This window comes from Rhinolophus sinicus, chromosome 4 (assembly GCF_057876585.1).
Source record: "Rhinolophus sinicus isolate RSI-liver-muscle chromosome 4, RSI-T2T, whole genome shotgun sequence".
Taxonomy (NCBI): domain Eukaryota; kingdom Metazoa; phylum Chordata; class Mammalia; order Chiroptera; family Rhinolophidae; genus Rhinolophus; species Rhinolophus sinicus.
Window position 1 is genome coordinate 19,239,856 of NC_142504.1, and position 23,933 is coordinate 19,263,788.

Consider the following 23,933-nt stretch of genomic DNA (forward strand, 5'->3'; position numbering starts at 1 on the left):
AGGATGAAAAGGAAACAGCAGTAACAGCAGCATCCAATAGCGCAAGTGGAAAGAAAGACATCATATTCCAGATCCCAGCCTAGCGATGAAGACAGGTAGCATGCTGCAATAGAAAAGTACAGGGCCGGGGGGCAAGAAATGTGAGTTTTTGTAATGATGATGTTGGACTGGATGTTTACAGGGTTCTCTTTGAGCTTTTACTCAGTGCAAATATGTGAAAAATTGTCTTATCTTCTCCATGGAATAAGAGTTTCAATGGATAGGCTTTATAGTAGGCTGAGTAATGGCCAGAGAGAGATGGAGATGTGACGAAAGCAGCAGAGATCAGAGGGATGCAGGTCAAGGAACAAGGGCAGCTTCTAGAAGTTGGAAAAGAACAAGGAAGAGATTTGTTCCCAGGGCCCACAGGCCCCCAGAACTGTAAGATATTAAATCTGTGTTGTTTCAATCTACCACGTCTAGTAATCTGTTAAAGCAGCAATAGAAAAGTAATACCTGCTTATTCAGTGTGGTACGGCTAAAAAAGAAGGGAGTTGTGTTACTTCAGGTACTAGGCAGACATGTTTGGTGATTCATACATTAAAAAAATCATGGCTTTTAAATGAACTTTTTAACTTCTGGTGATTATTACTAATGGTAGAGAAATAAAAGCTTGAAAGCTACTGTGTCTCCCAATCCCTCTATCTCATTCTACTTCAATTTTCCCAGTTTCCTCCCTTGACTAATTCTTAGGAGTGAACTTAGGAGATCACTCAATCTATGATTCCACTTCACAAACCCACTTGGAATAAGAGCTCAAACTAAAACAATGAATATATAGGTGAACACTGATGGGAAACATTTTCATACCATGGGTCCTACGCAAAGCTCTTGTTCATATCCTATGCATACAAGACAGCTAATACGTTTGCAAAGCACTCAATGCATACTATGAAAGTGACACACTGAAGCAGGCTGAAAACCAGGTGATTAGCTCTGCCCTAAGTTGACTTAACCTGAAAACACACCACAGCTTGTTTTAAGGAGTGGCAAGATGTAAAGTAGATTGGCTGGGTTAGTTATAAAACAGGTGTGAAATGGTGTTTTTTTTTTTCTTCTTTCTTTTTTTGTCTTTTTACATCTGTGCCATAACTTATCCTTGCTAAATTATTTCTATTGCACTGGTGCCCTCATTGATGTCTCAATTATTTTAAGACTCACTGAACAGCTCTCCCAACTAGGAAGGATGGGTGTTGCAAAGGATAAGACGTGGTGATGGCTGAGGGCTACTGTAACATGCTAACATGTAGAGGATGACTCTCTGATAGATCCTCATCTTTCTGGTTAGCTGTTTTCGTTGTATTTAGGATTTTCTAGGCCAGGTATTTACAGGTCCCCTCAGTCTCCCTGCCTTCCCCTACCCCATGCTGTCTCTATTGTACTATATATACAAACCCAAAGGTAAGGGAGAAGCAGAGGGCAAGGATGCATGGACAAGTTTGAACTGAGGTGAGTCTGGGTAAGTATTAGGTTATGACTCATGACTGGCAGAAATCAGTGTCTTCCTGAGACCAGGAAGTACTCAAGACTAGGGAATGTGTCATATTATAGATAAAAGTCTTGTGGGAAATTAGGCAATATATGAAATTCGGCAAAGTAGGCTCAAGTACCAAATTATTTCAAAGTTAAATAAAACCAACTTGAACTATTATAGAAGACTAAAATTAAAATGAGGTTAATTAAAATTACCATGTGAATGGAAAGAAGTTTTCATGGACCTCAGCTAGCCTAGAAGTATACTATCCAATGGGTCAACAATGACTGATCATACCCACGACAAGGGGATGATAAGACACGTATCCCACTTTCTAAAAGTTCATGTTGGACCACTTCACTTTTAGGAAAGACCTACTGTCATGCAGGGAGGCCTGCGGGGTCTCTGCTCCCGCTCCCCATACAAGAACGCAGGATATGGTGAGGCCAAAAAGGAACACCCACGGAGCCATAGGTAGGGGAGTCATACCACTATATTCTCTCTGGCGGCACTATACTCTCACTGGAGGCTGGATCCACACTGTCCGCAAACCGCCATCCACACTTGCCAGCCCAGCCGCCATCTTCTTGCTAGCCCCCATTCTTTCTCTCCTCTCTCTCCCGCGTAGCCACAGCAGTTATATTAGTGGCCAATGGCTCACTGGTTACAGTAAATGGCCAACTAGCCACAGCTGATGGCCATGTAATCACAGTTGATGGCCATTTACTACCTGAGCCAGCACCTGTCTATGTGAGGCCGAGAGCCTGGAAACTGCTTTCTGGGGCTCTGCCCCCACACCTACATAACTACCTGTTTTCACTAACCAAAAGAAATCCGAAGAAGATTCTCGATTTTACAAAAATTCTCGATTTTACAGGTTTTAAAGTGAAAATAGTGTTCAGCTTCGTGTTGCAGTGAGTCATCACAGAGGAGGCTTGCACCCTGAGCAGAGGGGCTCCCCCAAACTCCTTTCTGGGAGCTACACTCACATCTCAGCCTCAGGCTGCCAGGGCTTTCAGCTGTGTCTGTGAGCATCGGTGCTTGGTCTCTATTTATTTTTTGTATCCGTGAGCAAGATGTGTCCTAAGGTACTAGAAGAGCCTAAGAGAGCTTGTAAGGGAGTTATGCTTAGTGCAAAACCAAATGTAATTAAGCCTCTTTGGTATGATTTGGTAGGTTATTTCTGGGTCTGAGAATGCCCCCCAATTTTTCCATATAAATTAATGGTAATTGCTGCTTCATTTCATGCCACGTTGGCTTAAGAAAAGTTTTATAGGAACGCTCTGCTCTCAGATAGGGGGGGAAACCTATATGTGATTGTTGAAGCCAAAACAATTTGCAGCTTAGCAGGTCACTTTTTCAGTAAATGTGTGTGCCTCCGTTTAGTATCAATAATGCACACCTGCTATGATAATTGTCCTTTTGGACCGAATCTCCTAGTATTTATTGAACATCTACCATATCCGAAGTACTTTAAGAAGACAACATATTTTAAATTCACTGATTTGGTGCCTGAATAATCTGGCCTTTATTGCTTAAAGCCCTTAAGTAAATACCACGTTGTGAGCTATAAAGCTAACGTATTGCTATTTAATAATTGATTTATACGAGCTTTAATGCATGGTTTAAAACTTAAAACCTAGATTTAAATTTGCTCCAGTACCTTTTCCTTTTGTTTTTTTAAAGGTAAAAATCTCAATTCCAAATTTAGCTTCTTTTTCAGTTATAGAATATCCTGCTTTAAGAAAAAGCATAAGGATTAAAAATTCAGATTTATAGAATTGGTAAGGTGCGTGTGATTGTTTATTTTGAAAAAAAATTATTACAGGTTTGTCTCAAACCCTGAGCTCCTCAAAATAAGTAATTCCATAGCTGATAAAGCAACTGGCCCCTACTTAGTATACTTTCCGCCTTCATCAGCTGATTCCCCCCGCTTCCCCCCAGATCCTTGTAAACTGTTTGGGACCCCAATGCTCAGCACATTTGCTTATTCTAGTGAAGGCAGCGGCTTCATTTAAGAGAATGCCACCTGTTGAGCATTGTGCAGGGGACCCTGCTCACTGCACCATTTGTCATGCAGGGTCTCTGGTCCCACTCCCCACATAAGAACGCAGGATATGGCTAGGCCAAAAAGGAACACCCACGGAGCCATAGGTAGGGGAGTCATACCACTATAGTCTCACTGGAGGCTGGATTCACACGACGTGCAACCTGCTGTTTGCTTTTCTGCCAACCGACCGACTGGACTCTCCTCTACTCGACTCCCCAGCACAGCCGCGGCAGTTATACTAGTGGCCAACAGCTCAATGGTTACAGCTGATGGCCAACTAGCCACAGCTGATGGCCATCTACTACCCGAGCCAGCACGTTTCCATGTGAGGCCGAGAGCCTGGAAACTGCTCTCTGAGGCTCTGTCCCCACAGCATCCTTTAAAATCTTTTGAAATATAATGCTAATACAAATTAGGTAGTGCTATTAATTAGAGCGTGGTTTACTGACATCTGGAGATGTGACCGTGGGATTGCTGTTGATAGGTTCAAGGGGAAAGCAAGCATAGCAGCAGGCATTTGCTGGTCTAGAAGGGACTAGACTACAGAATTGGAGCCTCAGGTTCTGCTCAGAGGCATGAAGCATACCCATACCACTCTGCCCTTCTTCTGCCCACCCTGCTCTAGGAAGAGAAACCAAGAGCTCTCTATCCATGCATAACAAAGTGGCCACAAGGGTTCCAGTGCCAATGCTTCTAAACAATACATTTGGTTCCCAAACTCCCAATCCTACTTTGGTTTTGCATTAAAAAAAAAAGTCGCGTAATACACAGGGGTTTTAATTTTTTTTTTGCAAGATTTTAGATTACTGGCGGAGTGCACTTTAGATAGGCAGGCTGTAAATGTCACTGTAAATGAAGAAAATACAATGAAGACTAGAAATAAAAATCGTTAGATAAAATTACATATTTAGGTAAGTGGAAAACATGAGTCAGCTTACCAACATTGTTATTTAACAGAACTTTTAAATCATACATATATTATATAAAATAAGGTACATATAAAATTTAAACAAATTACTTGATTGAATAATCATAAAGGCATTTTTAATTTTTCACCTATAATAAAAGTAGCTCTTATTTTAAGTAAGTAAGTGTTCATACACTGGAAGGCCTATGATTTAACCTGACAAAACCAAAGCTCAGAATAATGGAATTTTTAGAATGGATCATGTGAGGCATTTCACTTCCCAGTGAAGAGAAAAACAACTACCTAATTCTTCAGAAATTTTACACTGTAATCCTCCCTATCCCCCTAACAAAGGGATACCGTGTTTCCCCCAAAATAAGGCCTAGCCAGACCATCAGCTCTAATGCATTTTTTTGGAGCAAAAATTAATATAAGACCCGGTCTTATTTTACTATAAGACCAGGTATCATATCATATCATATCATATCATCATATCACGTCATATCATGTTATACCGGGTCTTATATTAATTTTTGCTCCAAAAGACACATTAGAGCTGATGGTTTGGCTAGGTCTTATTTTTGGGAAACAGGGTATACTGTAATTTGGGGAATTCCTTGAGAGAGAAACATTGAGGAAGATATTATGAGAGAAACTCCTAAGGTTTGGAGAAAAGGATTAGGTCAAAGTACTCTAAAGTATGCTACAAAATGCTGGAAGTTCTGAATTAAAATAATTCTTCCTGCAATGTCCAACTACGTCTTACTCTCTCTTTGCTAAAATCTTTCAGTTTAGTTACCTGGATAATTTTTCCCTCTGGGAACATATTCCCAGTTATATAGTAGAAGTTGATGGCAAAATAGATTCACTTTGCAGAAATCTGCTTTACAAGCAAATGTGCTAGAATATTTTTTATAAAGTGAGGGATAGAGGCATTATCTTACATGAGTTTTAGAAAATTTTTGTTTCCTTTTAAAAATCTGAAGGGAAGATGGTGTGTAAACAGAACATGTCTGTACTTGAATAGAATGATTCTAGATATTGATCATGCAATAAAAGAGAGTGGCAAATAATAAGTACTTTTTCTTTGCATTACGCAAAGATCAAAATATGTTCTAACAGCGTCACTGCACTGACTGTGCATTTACTAATTTAAAATATATGTTTCCATTTCTCAGGAGCTCTTGATGAGTTCCCCATTCCTTTATTTTTCCATTGTGCAGAACCACTATCAAATCTGCGTTCTGTACTGTGGAGAGTCTGTGAGCGACCACCAGGCACGTCCTCCCCTTACTGGCCTTGTTAAGGGCATGTTGAACCACCTGGAAGAGAGAAGGACCTGCGGTCACTAGTTCAGGTTAGCTGCTAACAAACTTGCCTAAAACAAGTCTGTTATCTAATAACAGTCTTTATTTGCTCATTCCCAAGGAAGTTGTCCTACGTTGTGATACATTCACCCTACTCAATAGAAATCTAGAAAAATTAATTATGGAAAAGTTTTGTGACAATGAATAAAAATAAAATGGTTATTTGTATCTAAGTAAGTGGTTCCAAACTCAAAGCCAGAAAGTAGTATTCCACACCCAAGTAGAATTATCTAATTGACTGTCATAGTACTTCTTAAAATTTTTTGTAGAATTTAGCCGTAAAATTTTCCTGACTGAAACAGCATCTCAGCTACAATGAGGTTATAATGCTGTATCAAGGAAATGAGACTAGAGGGTGAAAACCAGTATTTGTGGAATATATAAAATGTTCCAATGACGGCTATCTTATTTAAATATTTGCAATAACCCCATAAGGTGAGGGTATTTACATTTTTCAAATGAGTAAACTGAAATTTGAAAAGTCCAGGTCCCTTGACCAAGGTCATACTACCTGTAACTGATGAATCCAAGATTATAGTCCAGCTGTTTGATTCAAAAAAAAAATAATATATATATATTTTTCTTTCATAACACGTTCTCTCCTTGGAAATCAAGAATGATAACCATCTACAAACAGCGATCAACTGAGGGTTAATCACATGAGCTCTTAGGTCAGATACCAGCTATTAGAATTTAGGGAATTAGAAACTCATAGACACAGACAATGGTTTGGTGGTTGCCAGAGGGTAAGGGGGGTCGGGGGGTGGGGGGTGGGAGATGAGGGTAAGGGGGATCGAATATATGGTGATGGAAGGAGAACTGACTCTGGGTGATGAACACACAATGGGATTTATAGATGATGTAATACAGAATTGTACACCTGAAATCTATGTAATTTTACTAACAATTGTCACCCCAATAAATTTAATAAAATAAAATTAAAAAAAAAAAGAATTTAGGGAATTACTTAATTTTTCTAAGCCTTGGTGTGCTAATCTGTAAAATGAGCACAATAATAAGATAATCTAATTCATCAAGTTGTTGTGAGGATTGAGATAATAGCATATAATGAACACTTGATAAATATTAATGATTATCATTTATTTAACCAATGTTCATTTAACAAATAAGTGCCTACTTGATGTAAGAAACTACTAGGGGACAAGGACATAGCAAAGTTAAACATCTGAAAGAGTTTGCAGTGTAGGTCTACTGTCACATGTCTGCTTCCTTGTTTCCTTCTCAAATTGAGCCAATAGTCTGTAGAAGGTGGAGTAATTAGTAGGGTCTGACACTGCAGCGTAGATCACTCTGTTACACATGTAGATTGCCTTATTAATTTGTTTGCCATCATTGCAATAATGATAAAATAGGAAAGTTATTTTTCCTGGGCTTTTTCCTTGAGTGGAAAAACATTTCAAGTACTGGGCCCCTTTTTGATAATGAGACAAATTCAACAGAGGAAAACCTTCTAGAACATGAGAAGTTCTGTGGCCCAACTATCTCCCACCTCTCCACCAGCCTCTATTCTTTTTAAAAGGCCAAAACCTTAATTAGAACTGGTGACCCTATGACTACAACTCTCTCCAGACCTTTCTTTCTGTAAAGTAACTGCTCTTTCATCCATGGTACTCCACTCTGGTATTCGGTATTACATTCTGAGATAAAAGAAGAGGATGTTACCTTTTCACTCTCATTATCAAGGGCTGAAGTGGCCTCATCCAACAATAAAATTTTTGGTTTTCGGAGAAGAGCTCTTGCAATAGCGAGTCTTTGTTTTTGGCCGCCAGAAAGTTGTGTTCCTTTCAGTCCAACTTGTGTGTTGTATTTCTATTACAGGAACATGTAATTAAGAAAGCAAGGCTTCGTTATTTAAATTAGCATGGCAAGTGTGGGTGAGAACCATCTAAATATTTCAAATTTTGCTACTCTGGAAAATTTGTGTCCTAAGGAGTGCTGATATCTATTCTTGTGCTTTGTTGCAAATAAATGCTAAACAAGCAGTAAACATTACAATCTAATTTACATATCTAATCTGATCACACACAGCAGACTTTTGCCATTACCTTCCTACAAAGGAATTGTTTGAATTAAAGCATAAAAAAAAAGTATTGGCCAAAAAACCCAAAAGAGTTCTAAGTAAACACAAATCTTTTTCCACTAAGTTACATTCCTTTCTGTTTTCAGGTCAAGATGACTCAGTCTAAACACAAGGAAATCATGGGGTTCCTTCACTTGGGTTCTTGTTACATTTCTATGGGCACCTCTCTCCAGATGCCAGGATACTGTTCTCAGTGGTGTAGGTATCTTCCTGGCAACAAGTTAGGCTATCATCTTGAGATAGTCTGTTCATCTTTTCAGGCAATAACAGTGACATTTAGTACTTCATAAGGTTTCCACAGCCCTCCTACTTACTAATGACCCCTTCTCCAGTGTTTCCGTCCATGGAAGGATAAAGGAGATGTCTCATATCCTGTAGCCTTCCTAGTTTGCTCAACCACGATTAGTCAGTTCAGTTGGTACAAGCAGGCTCCTGCTTGCTTTCTAGACTGTCCCACTGATTCTACTTCCCTCCAAGGTTCCACACCGCTGTCTAGTAGCCTTGCCATTTACCTAACAAACACCTGCCATTGGTACCCAGACAAGAATGTATGGATGGATTAGTTCCACTGGAAAGCAAGCCCAAGTGTACAATCTTCTAAAGGTGGATCCTGTGGCAGCATCGCAGAGGAGATGCAGCACATGATTATATGCTGTTCATTTTGTATTAGTACCATGGAGAAGGCTGGATGAATTGCCTTTCCCTGTACATCTGTCTTCAGAAGGTGCCATTCAGGCAGAGCAGGTACTGAGAAAGCCTGAGACATAACCTTATGACAAATGTGTCTACTTCATTCAAAGTTCATTTTTCAATTTAAAATACATAGTTGCTTGCTTTATATAAAACAATGGATGTCTGAATTACTAAAGCCCAGTAAAAGTGTCTTTTCTGAAGTGAATGCTCCACAAAGAAAACAGACTTCAGCTATCTCCTCTGTGACTGCCAGGAGGCTGGGCCCCTAAAATGTACTTTATTAAATTCAGAATCATAGGGCAGGATAATCAAATAAAACCATGTCATTCATTTCCACACACACTGCAAAGTTCCCATCAAAATTATAGAATCCAATCATAAACCCAAAACAGAGGACTGGACGGGAATGACATGGGCTTGCAGCTCTTTCTGCCAGTCTAGCTTCAGTTGTACATGGCTTCTTCATGCAGCTGAAGAGGAAATCCCTTTGCATTTCTTGACTTACTCTAGATTGTAGGGATGTAAGTCTCAAGAATGAATTGGATGAAAATCAAATTCAGATGTTTTTTCCTGTCATTGAGCAGAACAGCTTATAAATGTGGATATATACTGTAATGCGGGGTCTCTGGTCCCACTCCCTGCACAAGAACGCAGGATATGGCGAGGCCAAAAAGGAACACCCACGGAGCCATAGATAGGGGAGTCATACCACTATAATCTCGCTGGCGGCTGGGTTGGAGACACAGGAAGCAGGAGCTACGTGATCCGCAATCTGCCGTCTGCTTCTCTGCCAACCAACCAACCCCCTTGCTAGCTGCAATCCGCCTGCTAACCGCACTTGCCAGCCGCAATCTGTGCCTGCTAGCCCAGCCACGACAGTTATATTAGTAGCTAATGGCTAACTAGTCACAGCTGATGGCCATCCACTACCCGAGCCAACGCCTTTCCACGTGAGGCCGAGAGCCCGGAAACTGGTCTCCTGGCTCTGTCTCCTCAATACATTGTCTCAATAGCAACTTAAAAACATTTGCAGATACTTAAACTGAAGGTTTTCGTTTTTTAATAAAGAACCACAGAATTCCATTCTTTCCTGTTTAAACTGAAAATCTAAATCAATTTTCTGGCAAACACTGGGATGATGAGTACATTGAAATCACCTGTTTTAGGAGCCTCTCAAGGGGCAATGGTTTCGCAATATGAACCTGGGGCTGAAAGCTAGTTGTATCCTGAAGGGAACATCAGAGAGTCTAATCCTAAACCAGCTGTGTTCTGGAAAATCCCATGGGCCCTGGGGAGGAGTTGCAGGGCTGTTCCAGTGGCTGAAGTCCTACTCAAGGAGCCAAGATGTGGCTTGTGTGAGAGCAGCCACTGTGTGATATTGTAGGGAGTAAGTGACAGCTACACCTGGTCTCCTTCTCAGAGCTGGGGTTGCTTCAACTCCTCTCCCAAGTCCCAGCCTGGTATTTCCAAATGCCTGCAGGCCGTCCCCATGGTGGTCACCACAGATGCATGTCATGCAGGGACTCATGCGGGGGCTCTGCTCCCACTCCCACATAAGAAAGCAGGACATGGTGAGGCCAAAAAGGAACACCCACGGAGCCATAGATAGGGGAGTCACACCACTGTATTCTCGCTGGCGGCTGGGCTGGAGACACAGGAAGCAGGAGCCACACTATCCGCAACCTGCCGTCCACTTCTCTGACAACCAACCAACCCCACTTGCTAACTGCAATCTGCACTTGCTAGCTCAGCCACCATCTTCTTGCTAGCCCCCATTGTCTGCCAGCATAGCCACGGCAGTTATATTAGTGGCCAATGGCTCACTGGTTACAGCTGATGGCCAACTAGCCACAGCTGGTGGCCATCCAATCACAGCTGATGGCCATTTACAACCCGAGCCAGCACCTTTCCACGTGATGGCAAGAGCCTGGAAACTGTACTCCTGGCTCTGTCCCCACAATGCATAAGCCTTCGCCCACACCAGATGGATTCCTTGGTATTCACCCTCTCAGTCTGACTGCCAGACAGGTCCGCAACCCCTTATTGGAAACTCTTAGAGCTATCTCTGTTTAAGAATTCCATTATTTTTACTTAAAAAAAAATACTATTATACTATAAATTGTATGTACAATATATTACATATATATTACATAAATTGTATGTACTATATATTACATGAAGGGGCTGGGAAAGCAATTGGTAATCAAATACATGAATATTTGTGCAGAAATATTTGATTATTCATCCTAAGTAGGATTAATGAAGACTACATATAACCTCACATCATTTTGGCCACTAAACAAATTTACACCAAACATACAAAATTTGTGTGAGGAGGGGCATGTGTGGGGGGGCATGGAGTTTAAGAGCTTTTGGAAACCAGAACTGGGGGTTGGCTTCCTCCGAGCTGGGCCTGAGCAGCAGGAACTTCAGAGCTTTCTGACAGACGGCTACAGTCTTGTGCATCTCTGGACATGAGTTCTGTTGGTTTTCAAAGTTAGATGTTTTGGGGGCTCATCTCTCAGGGGCAGATACTGAGGTGCCTGAAGTGGAGTTTGAGCCCTTCACTCCTTGGGGAGAAGCTGTGGGTTTTGAGTTTTCTCTAGGTTGTGGGCTGCTGCACTGGGGATGGGGTTTAGGAAAGATTGTGTCCCAGCCTGTCCTACCCACTTTGAGGTGGCTTTCTTCTCATGTGCCCAATGCTTAGTCATCACTCAGCCAGCCTTAGGCCTTTTAAAGAGGGAATTGCTCCACATGTAGCTGTAGACTCAGTGTGTCTGAGGCAGGAGGTGAGGTTTTCCTACTTTGTCATCCTGAATTGGAAGCTAGTCGTTCTTTTAGGAAATGACACCCTCTTGGTTCTGAAGTTTATTGTAAAAAGTTGGCACACTAAGTTTCTGCAGTGTGTAGTTTTGGGTAAATCTGAGAAACAGTACAATGAAAAGAATGAAAGCTAAACAATTTAAGAATAAAAGAAAAATGGGGTAAAGATAAAATATATCGTGTTTCATCCTACATAAACTGAAGAAAAAACACTGTCAGGGTTGTGTAGAGAACCATCTGACCAGGAACCAACAATGCAGTGAGTGCCTTAGTTAAAAAAGGGAATTGCCATCGAAAGACAAAGGGCCACAATAGTTATAAAAAATGTGGCAATCCTTCTATTACAGTTAGTACTGCAGAACCTTAGTGGAGGAAGGGAAGTTGTCTTAAAGGCCTGTTTCTAGTTATAGGTACTGTTTGGTGTGGACAGGAGATGGTGAGGGAAGATGCAGTAGTGTAACAGTTTGAGAGTATGGTGACTTTATCCTCCACCAGGAAACAGGGCACTGGATTAGTTGTTTGAAGTAACTGTTATTAAACTTTGACATTTCCTTTTTAAAGTGAGATAGAAAATTATGTTATAAAAATGGGTTTCTAATTAGAAATAGGTATCTATATTTTTATTTTTTTGGTGTGAGTTTGTATGTAGGTATAAACACTCAGATATTACAAACACTTTAAATTGCAATTACCCATTTCTGTGTCCTTCTTCTGGATTTGTATCAATGTTTGCTATGCTAAAGTCTTCCCTATGGTTAGCCAAGACTTGACTTTTCCAAGATTTTAACATCAGCTCTTCCAGCCAATACAGAGAGAAGACAGAAATGACAGGTAGGGACCTAACACTTTAGTGGGGAGAGACACTAAACAAGTCAGTAAGCACTCCGGGTAATTTTAGATTGTGATAAGTACCCTGAAGACTATGTCATATGTGACAGGAGCGGTGGGGACTCTTTAAATAAGGTGGCCAGGAGGGCTTCTGCAAAGGTGACAAAGGAAAGAGCTTAAAAGTTAAGCAGCCGGTTCTGCAAGGAGCCAGAGGAAGGAGGTCCTGGCTGCAGAAACATCAGGTGGCAATGTCCTGAGGTAGGGAAGAACCTGGCATGTTCCTGAGACAGGAGAGAGGCCAGCGTGGCTGCAGCAGGGTGAGCTCGTGGTGAAGAAGGTGTAGGGAGGCCAGTGGGGCCAGATCACAGAAAGCCTGGCCGGCCACACGAGGAGTCTGGACCTTATTCTAAGTGCAACAGGATGCCAGTGGGAAGTCTGAGGAGGGATAGGATCTAATTTGTGTTTTTAAAGCATCCCTCTAGTTGCTGTGAGGAAGAAGAATTATAAAGGGGCAAGATTAGAAGCAGGAAGACAGATTAAGAGGCTACTGGAGTGGTCCAGAGGTGGGAGGGGGGGATGATGGTGGTGTAGACATGAATAGAGTATAAATGGATAGAAGGTGAAGAATCAAAATATGAAGATTAATTCAGTGAATATTCATACAGTTTGGTGGTGGAAAAAATAGTCACACAAAAATCTCAAACTTTGCTTTTTTTCACATCTAACTGTACATTAGATGCTGGCAATAAACAAACTGTATAATCAAGAAGCACGTAAAACAGCCACCATGCCCAGGAAACTACTTGGGCTTTACTTGGCAGCTTTCTAGTTCAAGATTTCATATATTTTCTTACCTCAGGGAGACCTTCAATAAAAGAATGGATATTTGCTGCATTTGCTACTTCTTTTATCTCTTCTAACGGCACAACACGGCTGATATCACCATAGGCGATGTTCTCAGCAATGCTACAGTTGAAGAGCACAGGCTCTTGAGAAACGATCGCTATTTGGGAACGGAGCCATCGTACGTTCAACTCCTTTGCATCCACACCATCAAACAGCTGCCAAAAGCAGAATGCAGAATGGTATGTGAAGATCCAACACTGTATCAAGTTTCAGTTCACTGTATTCCATCATATACAAATCATAACAAGAAGGTTAGGCATTCAAGCTATTTAGTTGTGTAATGTTACCCAAGGAAGGCTCATAAATCATATGTTCTATAGACGCGGACAGCGTGTCCCTGACTAAAATGCCCACTCCTAAACTTACTCGATGTTTCTAGATATGGCCATGTATTCTAGAGACCTACCGGGAGGCTACAGTGAAGCCAGCTGCTCTGCACTGAAGTCAAATGAAAAGGACCAACCTCCCGGTAACAGGACCCTGCTTCACTAAAGCCCAGAGAGAGACTGACATAGTAGTCTACATGTAGAAACATGTCAGGTTGCACATAGCCATGTTTATCTACATGGACATATAGCAACAGCCAACCAACTATGTGAGGGGGCTCTTCAGGCACTGGGGAAATAATGGTGAACAAGACAAAGCTCTCGCCCTCCTGCAGCTTATGTTCTAGTGCAGCGAAGCAGGCAGTAAACACACTACTAAGAACTCAATAAACTCAGACAGAGAAAGTGTCTGGAGGACAGGGGAGTGGGATAGAGAGTGGCTGTGGGAAGGGGGTGGGCAGGTGCATTATTTTCTGTAGTGTCTGTAAGAAGCCCTACCTAGGGAAGTAGCATTTAGACTGAGACATGAATGATGAGAAGGAGCCAGCAAAGAGTTTAGAGTAAGAACATTCTAAGCAAGAACAAAGGCCCAAAAGCGTGTTTAAAGAACCTGAGGAAGCCACTGAGCCTGACACACAGTACTCCACGAGTGGGGGTGGTGACAGGAGAGGGGTTTGGAGAGAGGCAGGTGCCAGATCATGAAGGACCTTGATGACGGCTTATTTTAACTGCGGTGGAAACCACTGGAGGGTTTAGAGGAGGAGTGTCCGATGCTGTGTGCAAACAGATGAGTGTCACCTAATTTTGTTATCTATTGTTGACTCTCTTGTCATTGGTAATAAGGGAGACATTTTTGACCATTACGTTTTGCAAATAGTCACTGAGAATCTGTGATGGGGAGAAGACTGTAAATTGCAGGGGAATAAGGACTAACATGACAGTCTTTGACTTTTAGGGGCTTATAGGTTTGTTGTTGTTTTTTTGTGGGGAGGAGGAGGAAGAATAGGAAGCTGTGTTTGTGTATGTATGTATGTGTGTGATGTGGTGGTTGGGGTGGAGAGGGGAACCTGAAAACCTGAAGATAGAGTAAGGAAAGTGCCAGGTGAGACCAACAGAACTTGGAGTTCAAAGGAGGGAGAGGCTGCATGGTTTGGAGATCTGAATGCAGGACTTAATGGAGCTGACTCACATAAGCCCCAATCGTGCGGCAGGTTTTAAGAATTGGGGAGGGGCAGGTGAAGATGGCCAATGGGAACAGCAGAAAGCTTGAGGGAGGCGGAGGAAACTGTTCTCTCTGTCTTAAAGCAGAACAGAATAAAGAAAGAGCCCAGATCTGGATATCAGACCAGTCCTCCACCACCTGTATTGTAAAAGAATTTCATGGATTATAAGATCTGAATTTCTACCTCCAGAATGACTAAAGAATCTTTGGATGTTTGTACTTGGCTTCAAAGTCCTATCCATCACTGCTTTATGGTTTGCTTGTCCTCTTAGTTTTAAGGGATGGAGTTTTTTGGGTTTTGTTTTACTTTTAACTACGGTGCTGTCTGCCCTACCCAAACCGAAGAGGATGCTTAACCCCAAGAGAATGTTTAAGAACAGCACCACTAACCCCCAGATACACTGTATTTAAAGGCAGTCTTACTAGTTGTCCTTTCACGGGGTCATAAAATCTCAGCAGAAGTTGGACAGATGTGCTCTTCCCACAGCCACTGCTCCCAATAAATGCGACTGTCTTCCCTTTCTCAATACTGAGGGATAAGCCACGAAGGATAAAAACATCTGGGCGACATGGATAGTAGAAAGAGACTTCTCGAAACTCTATATTCCCTTCATATGTGTCCTGTGAAAGAAAATTGGCAGCATTTAGAAAGGTTGCAACACTTTCCATTGGCTGAGCCCTTTCTGAAAATTGTGAACAACCATTTTAATTTTAAACATTGCCTTGCTTCCTGTCTGTAGAGCTGCTGACTGCACATAGGTTTCTGTCAATTTTGTGTAGATTTTATACCGTACTTCTAGCTGTCTTCACTACTGGACCTCACAAAGTTGCTTAAAAACACTGGTTTCCTTCAGCTTCACTACCCAGACACAGTCCCACTGGCAGATTAGCTGTTTGACCAGCTGCTCTGAATGAGTACATCTTTTAAAAAAATTTTAGTTTGTGCTTTACAGACTTTAATTGCTTAATTCAGAATAGCTGGAGTCCTCATAAACTATATGTATAAATGTTATTTTATTTTATTTATTTTTTGTAACTTTTTATTGGGGAACAATGTGTTTCTCCAGGACCTATAAGCTCCAACTCAAGTCATTGTCCTTCGATATAGTTGTGGAGGGCTCAGCTCAGCTCCAAATCCAGTCACCATTTTCAGTCTTTAGTTGTAGGGGGTGCAGCCCACCATTCCATGCGGGAATTGAACCGGCAACCTTGTTGGTAAGAGCTTGTGCTCTATCCAACTGAGCCATCTGGATGCCCGTATAAGTGTTATTTTTATAAGTTGGACCATGTTTTACAGTTTCAGTCTTTATAAGAAACATTTCTATATTCTATGCCATGTACATAGTTCTATGAAGACATTATCAATGAGACACTCAATCCCTGTATTGTAATGTTTACAAAGAAATGAGTAGCAGTATTATTATACATCTGAAATGTAAGATTAAAAATGTTTCCTTCATCCTTTACTTTACAAAAGACAAGTATGAAATGTTATTTTGACTGATGTATTTTTGAGCACTCTATTTGGAGAATTTCCAGATCTTTTTATTTCTATCACTAAAAACTAGCATTCCTTTTAATAATTATGTGGCTCCAGTGATAATGTACTATTTTAAGCTGTCATACATATAAATATACTGTTAAAATTCTAGAGGGAAATAATTTTAAATTAAAAATTTCTTTTAAGCATATATACCTAGTGGCTATTCTTAATTTTAAACTGTCTAGGAAGGTCTTAAAATTGAATATATATTTAATGTGTAAGACTACTATTGAGAGGCTTGTTTTGAAATTATACAATATCCCTACTATTTCTCTTTTAATATTCACAGTCTTTCACAGTTTGTGGCTAAGTATGTGCGTGTGTGTGTGAATTTAATAAATATAGTTCCCTCCCCCCCTCTTCTGTTTGCAGATATATCAAGCATGAAATACGGTGTCTGAAGCTGCGAGTGTTATTTACTTTGTATACATTATCACAGAAACAAACAAACCCTAATGCACATCTTCATCTAAGACTAAAACTTTTGCTGTCTTAATAAAATTAAGTATGTAAATCAATTCTCTGTTGAAGAACGTTCTCATGGCATCAGGCAAATAAATAAACTAGAAGCATATAGTTTAATATAAAATATGTATGTTTTAGTAGTAGAGGTGAAAATTTGATTAAGACAAGACACCCGTTTTTTCATTTGTAGCCATAACAATTATTTTACATAAACTTTTTAGAGTCTTTATAGCACTATTTCTTTGCAAAGTTATCAAATAATGCCTTAAGTGCCTATTTAGAGAGCATGCAAATGGACAATTAACAGTAAGTAGACATTTAAGAACATCGTTATGCTTACTAGTTTTTTCCCTTCTTGACTATTGCTGTCTATAGTTGGCTTCTTTTCCAACAAAGCAAACAGATGTGCAGCCCCAGATTTGGCTCTTGAATATTCAGGTGCCAAAGCAAGTGTTTCTCCAATGGCCATAGCTCCGTATGCAATTGCAGTAAAAACTCTATCAAAAGATAAAGCATTTGAATCTTAGGACCATTTCAAACCATGGAGCTCTAAAAGTAAAGGAAAAAATAGGCACAGGAATATAATCTTGATCTGGACAATACCACTAATGCTGAAGCCCCAACAATGATGTCTCTTTTATAATTTTCTACCACACAATGATCATCCGTTGCTCCGTACAGCAAAATAAACTTTGAAGCCTTGGGTAACCTTAAAAATTTATCTCCCACCTAGAGACACAAGTCAAAGGCCCTAACCAGTGAATATGAAATTCCTTAGCCACCTTGATTTAAGGCTCACTTGCTTGGAAATTTGAGAAAGAGTTCAACTGACAGTAGGAAGAATGAGTTTCCTGTAGTGAGATCTGAATGGATCTCAGAACATATGGATGATTTTTTTTTCCTGTTTTGCATATACTGTAATGTAGTTAGGACAGATAATTGATGCCAAATGATTGATCATCTTATTAAAGTGCTCCATGATTTAAAGAGAGCAAAGCATGGAGATTGTACTTTTCATTAAGGTCCTCAAAACAAAACCTGACTAAAAATGCACCTTAGCAAGACTAGAAGAAAGAGATTTGATCTTTTAGGTTTGCTATAGATTATGATCTCAGTTTCAAAACATGTTAATTATAAAATGGTAAGTATGCAATTGATATTTGGAAGCATACAGAATACCCACAGAAATGTGGCCTATCATATGGCCATGGTTAAATATTATTCTCATTTTCTTTTGCATTTTTGACATGAAAACATTTTACTGGAATGAAAAATAATGCATTTCAGTAGCAGAGCTAAAGGTATAATTCAGCTAAGACTGGACAAGTTTCACTGTGCTATTGAAACATTAATCAGTAAAAGGACATCACAGAACCCATGGCTTGTTTGCTGTGCTGGATCACAGCAAGGTAAATGTACGTGGTCTGCACATTGCTTCTCTGGAGATGGCAGCACCTACCAAATGGGCATACTGATGCAATGTCTTCAGTCATCTAGACCTCAGATCCTGACTCTTGTCTTTACAAAGATCAAACATAGTATGAAATATTAAAACAACCAGTTTACTGGGATGCTGGATGCTAAAAGTACTGTAACCACTAGTTCTGTGATTTTTTAGTACCATGTTTTCCCAAAAGTAAGACCTAGTCAGACAATCAGCTCTAATGCATCTTTTGGAGCAAAAATTAATCTAAGACCCAGTCTTATTTTACTATAATATAAGACCAGGTATAACATAATATAATATAATACCAGGTCTTATACAATATAAGACCGAGTCTTATATTAATTTTTGCTCCAAAAGACGCATTAAAGCTGATTGTCTGACTAGGTCTTATTTTCGGGGAAACATGGTACTAATATTTACAGAGCTGTTTAAAGCTCAAAATGCCATTGAAAGTTCTTACTACCCAGCTATAAATCTCAGAAGTGGTTATCGAATTTATGTAACACATCAGAGGTTTATTTTTATTTATTTACTTATTTTTTTAATGCAAGGAAAAAAATCAAACTGAATTAGACTTGAGCCTCAGTCTAATACAGGAGTCAGCAGGTGAGATGATGGGAAGACAATTGGATGATGAGTCAGGAGATCCGGATTCTAGTCCCACAGGGATAGAGGATTCTCAAAACAATTGAGAAAATACCTTCCTTCTCTGATGTGAGATATGCCAAATTATCATCTACCTGTTCTAAAATTTCCACCATTAGAAGTCAGTTAAGGTGTTAGGTATAAAAGTACAGAGGCCAATGTCTTTGTTAGGTCCCTCTTAAAATGGAAATTGACCTCACAGGGGGAGAAAAGCCATCCATTTAGAACTTGGGTCTGTTTTTGAGAGGTAAGTGACTCAATGGATGCACAATAGAGCAAGAAGAAAAGTTTCAGAGGAGGGAGAGTACCAGTTAAAAGCCCCATGCTCTCTTTATTGGGTTATGTGTTAGGGGAAGATAAGTGGGGTGGGAGTGGATATAGATAAGGATTACAATGAGGAACCTAACTCTGTGGTTACGGAACTATCTGGGGATTGAGTCTGGGACATTAACCGCCTTTCTATTTTTGCTCCAGGTGGGTTCTGTATAAAGATAGGCCATGGCTAGAATGCTACAGAATCTGTCCTAACCTAGTCTGGCCCAATTGTAATGCACTTCCACTCAAAAAGTATTTATTGCACAACCATGAGTGCTGTAACTCCATGACAGAGTTAAACCAGATCCTTCCAATCTGGTCCAAACTCCTGGAGGCATTTTAACTGAGAGCCTACTCCATAGAAATGTTCAGGCCAACCTCCCAGGCCATTGTTTGTCTTGGGAATTTCACCTATCTGGGATATATAAAAAGGAATAATTTGCTGTAACGACAAGTGTTTTAAAGTCATAAATAACACATTTGTTAAAGTATTAATCTGTAATAATTACTTATATATCCCTTTCATGCCTGTAAATAAAATTACAAGTAACATCGCACAGTTCAGAAATGATTTTCATGTTGAACTACTAACTCTTGAAGCATAAATATGTAAAATATGAAGTAAAACCTCTAAAATTCAACTTCTGTAATTTTCTTAAGCTTAGATTGCACATGGAACAAGAAATTGTACCTATAGTTTATCCTTATATGGCTTTATACTGAATTTATACTGCTATACTGAATTTATAGCAAAAATCTTTGGGCTGGTAGAGGCTGAGGCAGGAGAATATTGAGCACCGGTAAAGGTCTGGGAAGGGTTTTCAGATGCTGGGCCTAGTTTTATGGGTTCTCCATGGGTTCATGGGGCCACTGTCACTGCATTCTCACTACACTGATTTTTCAAGGACGTCCAAGCCATGGCGAAATCCCTTTGCTCATCATTGCTGCTGAAACAAAATTGGAATTTTAGAAGACATCCTTTGGCTAGGAACAATGCAAAAAAGCATAGAAATGAATGATCCTTATTTGAACACAATTGCCAAATAGGAATACCCTGCATAGTGACTGGTTCAGAGTTAGTTGTCTCCCCTTAACCCTGCTCCCATAGCCAGTTTGTACATCTTTGGTGACTTACTCTAAGAGGAAGTACACTGGGGAGGGGTTCAGAGCCTGGGCTCTGACGCCAGACCACTAGGACCACATCTAAACTCCACCATTTATTTACTAGCTGTGTGACCTTAGGCATGTTCTCTGTGCTTGTTTTCTTATTGGCAAATGGAATATAATGAGACTATTTATATCTTATAGGGCTGTTGTGAGAATTAAATACATTAATATTATAAAGTGCTTAGTATAGTGCTCAACAAATATTTAAGTTATTATTATTCCTCATAGAACTGAAAGTTAATGGCATACTTTCTGTTGGAAATAAGCTCTTTTATAGGTATAGAATATAGATTACTAGCACAGCAGGTCAAATCACAACTTTTGAAGTCCCCACTCAGTAAGTTTCTTTTTGTTTTGACTAGAACGTACAGTATCTTTCCTCACAGAGGTAGCCATTACAATTATTCCCACATACATACTCATTTCTTCAAACGTCCATATAATAACCCAAAGATCCTTTTCTTCTCATCCTAAATCCCCTCCTCAACAGATGAAGATGGAATGTATACAACTTACATTTATTTGGTACTTTGAATGTTTTCATATACATGAAATCATTCAACCACTTACGAGATAAGGAAGACAGGAACTCATATCACTTCTTAACAAGTGAGACTAGCCCAGATCAATTAAGCAATTTCTCTAGGATCACGTAGCGGTGAAACTGTAGGACTGCAACTTGAATCTCCTTGTTCACTGTGTTTTTCCTTACACGGTGCTCTTTCCAGTGGAAAGGTGGCCTGAACTCCCTCTCTCACCCCCACCCCCACCCGCTCTCTTTCTCTTTCTCTCTGCATGTTGGAGTTTGTTACCACTTGTTTCCTATATTAGAATCTCCAGAGGGCCCTAGATATCAAATCTCCCTTGATTTGTCTCCGTTAGATCCCTTCAGTCATTGATCCCTCTATTTAGTCTCCTTATCTTGTCCTCCTCTCTTCTGGATAACATCTGGGGGGGAAGCTGGGTGGCTGCCACTGCAGTGAGCACTAAAAGAAGACTTTCTTGTTTGCCTTGTTTTGGCTAACTAAGGTTGCTTTCGTAATTATAATGGTGACACGTGCAGTTCTTCCATGGCTGTCCAGCCTACCAGACCAAAGATAGTGGTGGAGGTCATGCTTGCTTCTTCTTACTCCTTATTATTTCAAGCTCTCAACCAACTATTACTATTCATTGAAAACCCGCCTATATGACTCTTTGGCCAGCAGTCACACTGAATATTCAAAGTCCTATATGAGTTCCCGGCAAGAGCTGCACTTGGATTTTTGGAGGAGGAGACCACAACACAAGCTGCCTGGCTCTGCTTCTCAGGAAGTTTTCAAAGCTGCAGCTGTTGCTATTACTGTACTGAAGGCTGTCATGACTTGATTCTTTCTTAGCCATGTGCTCTCCTTAGCTTCCTGGTAATACATGTAGCAAAGAAGAAAGAAACAGAGAGAGAAGAAAGTTCTGGAGTGGAGGTATGGGGAGTTACAGAAACCTTGGCCGGGCACTATTGGTTTCTAGAGTATATTGCAAAAAGCAAGTCAGCTAGAAACTAACCGTAAAGTCACTAAAACTCAAATAGGAGAAAATAATTCTGTACTTCTCAAAGTCTTCACATTTATAGTGAAGTGAATCAAAAGTGTTGCCAGGGCTAACAGAGGCAGAGGGGGAGAATCTTACTATATACAGAGGGTGCCAATAAATATACACATTTTAAGAAAGGAAAAAACTGTATTAAAATTGTAATACTCAATATAGACCGGTAACAAAAGATGAATACAAGTCATGAGTACACATTTTTTTGGCACCCCCGGTATATGTGTATGAGACCCTAAACGAGAGATTTTCTAAATGTCTATGCATTGGCTGCAAGGGAGCAGAGTAAAAATGTCATCACCTTTTAAAAAAAAGTTCATTTCAGAGAAACTTCTACAATAATAGAGATGGATGGAGACAGCTCCTACCATAAGAAATGTGTGTTGCCTTTTTTAGAGGAAAACGCTAAGGCTGATAATAGTAATAGTTATGCTGATAAACTAACAGTATGAGCACATGAAGGGATTCTGCTGTGACAACTCCCTTTGTGCATCTCCTTTTCTAAGGCACACTGTCATTTCTGAAAGAGAGACAGCTTACCCATCCCTGTAGCTACAAAGTAGGAAAATACATTCACATTTTATAGGGTGAATAAAACATCTTTATTTTAAACAATAAACTAAAATATGACCTCCCCAATTTTTATATAATAATAGGAGGTTTCTGGTAGTGGCCAAAATGAAACCCTCAGGTTTTAAGCAGCTATAAAGAACAGCCTGGGATTCAGTTTCTGTGCTCAGATTTCTTAAAATGTGAACCTCAGATTCTGTGCCTGAGAATAATCTGGGATGTTTGGCAAAATGTAGATTCCTGGCCCTATACAAAATCTCTAGGTTAGATTTGTGGGGTGACCTCCAGGAATCTGCATCTTAAACCAGCTCCTGGATTGGTAAGTTAGGAAGCCACTGATTTAGAGAATGACACAAATTTCTTTTTACCTAAGGAGGGTTCTAGTAGAAGGGTTTTCTTTGTAAACCTCTTCCATTCAGTTAGTTGATTAGATAGAAAGCTGTCACCCTAGATTCTAGAAAGCAGAGTCTTCTAGGACAGGTATAATTTCGTGTGTCTCAATATGTCACTTGTGACATATTCAATGGTGGTTGGGGGCCACACTGGGTCTCTAAGAAGGCTAGAGACTTTGGTGTTGAAGACAAATCTCATCTATTCACATTTTGCATGCCCTGTACCCATATTTCGCAGAGACTCTCTCCTTTGTCCATACCATAAAAATAAGGGTATCCTTACTATGTCTGTAGTCAGGTTGAGTGAAACTCAAATAAAATGTGATACCAGTGGCCCTACCTCAGGGGCTCCCTGTTTCTTCCTTCCCTCAGGACACTGGGAAATACCAATGGGTTACTGTTCATTAATCATGGCTCTTATGTTGATATCCTCCATATGTTCTGATAGCGAAAATGCTTATGTCTCCAGAAATGACCTTTGTTAATGAATTAATGAAAATAAATTCAGGAAGTGGGGTAGGTCAGTAGGAAAAGGGATTTTTGTATTGGGACCTTTTGATTCTCTTATGTTTTTGGGTCATTGAATAACATTAAGCAAGTTGTTTGTTCCATTTATGTTAAGAAGCAGCCTAGCTGCTTCTCATTCAAATGTTTGAAAAACTAAGCAAGATATATATACATATATATCTTAACATAAATGGAACAAACAACTAAGCAAGATATATATACATATATATCTTAACATAAATGGAACAAACAACTTGCTTAATGTTATTCAATGACCCAAAAACATAAGAGAATCAAAAGGTCCCAATACAAAAATCCCTTTCATAGAATCTGTAAAATAATTTATATATATATATAAATATATATATATAAATTATTTTACAGATTCTATGAAAGTTTGTCTTGTCAGAATTAGTAATAATAGTAATCATAATGACAATAATAATAAAAAATATCTACTAAGCAAAGCCTCTCGCAAATTGAATCATGAACTTGAATCGGTGCTCTGCCACTTGCTGATTAAGTGACTTTGGGCAAGTTAGGTAACTTCCTCGAGTCTTAATTTTTC

At 39.8% G+C, this 23,933-nt stretch overlaps 2 protein-coding genes across 2 annotated transcripts in view; one reads left to right on the forward strand and one right to left on the reverse strand.

Moving 5' to 3' along the window:
- Window positions 1-23,933, forward strand: part of SP8 (Sp8 transcription factor) — a 48,987-nt gene that overhangs the window by 20,506 nt on the left and 4,548 nt on the right. The window lies entirely within an intron of this gene.
- Window positions 5,089-23,933, reverse strand: part of ABCB5 (ATP binding cassette subfamily B member 5) — a 92,874-nt gene continuing 74,029 nt past the window's right edge. Inside the window, exons 23-27 of the mRNA XM_019726706.3 lie at window positions 17,085-17,241; window positions 15,160-15,357; window positions 13,137-13,343; window positions 7,521-7,667; window positions 5,089-5,792 (exon numbers count right to left, since the gene is read on the reverse strand). Coding sequence (XP_019582265.3) covers window positions 5,595-5,792; window positions 7,521-7,667; window positions 13,137-13,343; window positions 15,160-15,357; window positions 17,085-17,241 — 907 coding nt within the window. The 3' untranslated portion in view covers window positions 5,089-5,594. The remainder of the gene's footprint in view (window positions 5,793-7,520; window positions 7,668-13,136; window positions 13,344-15,159; window positions 15,358-17,084; window positions 17,242-23,933) is intronic.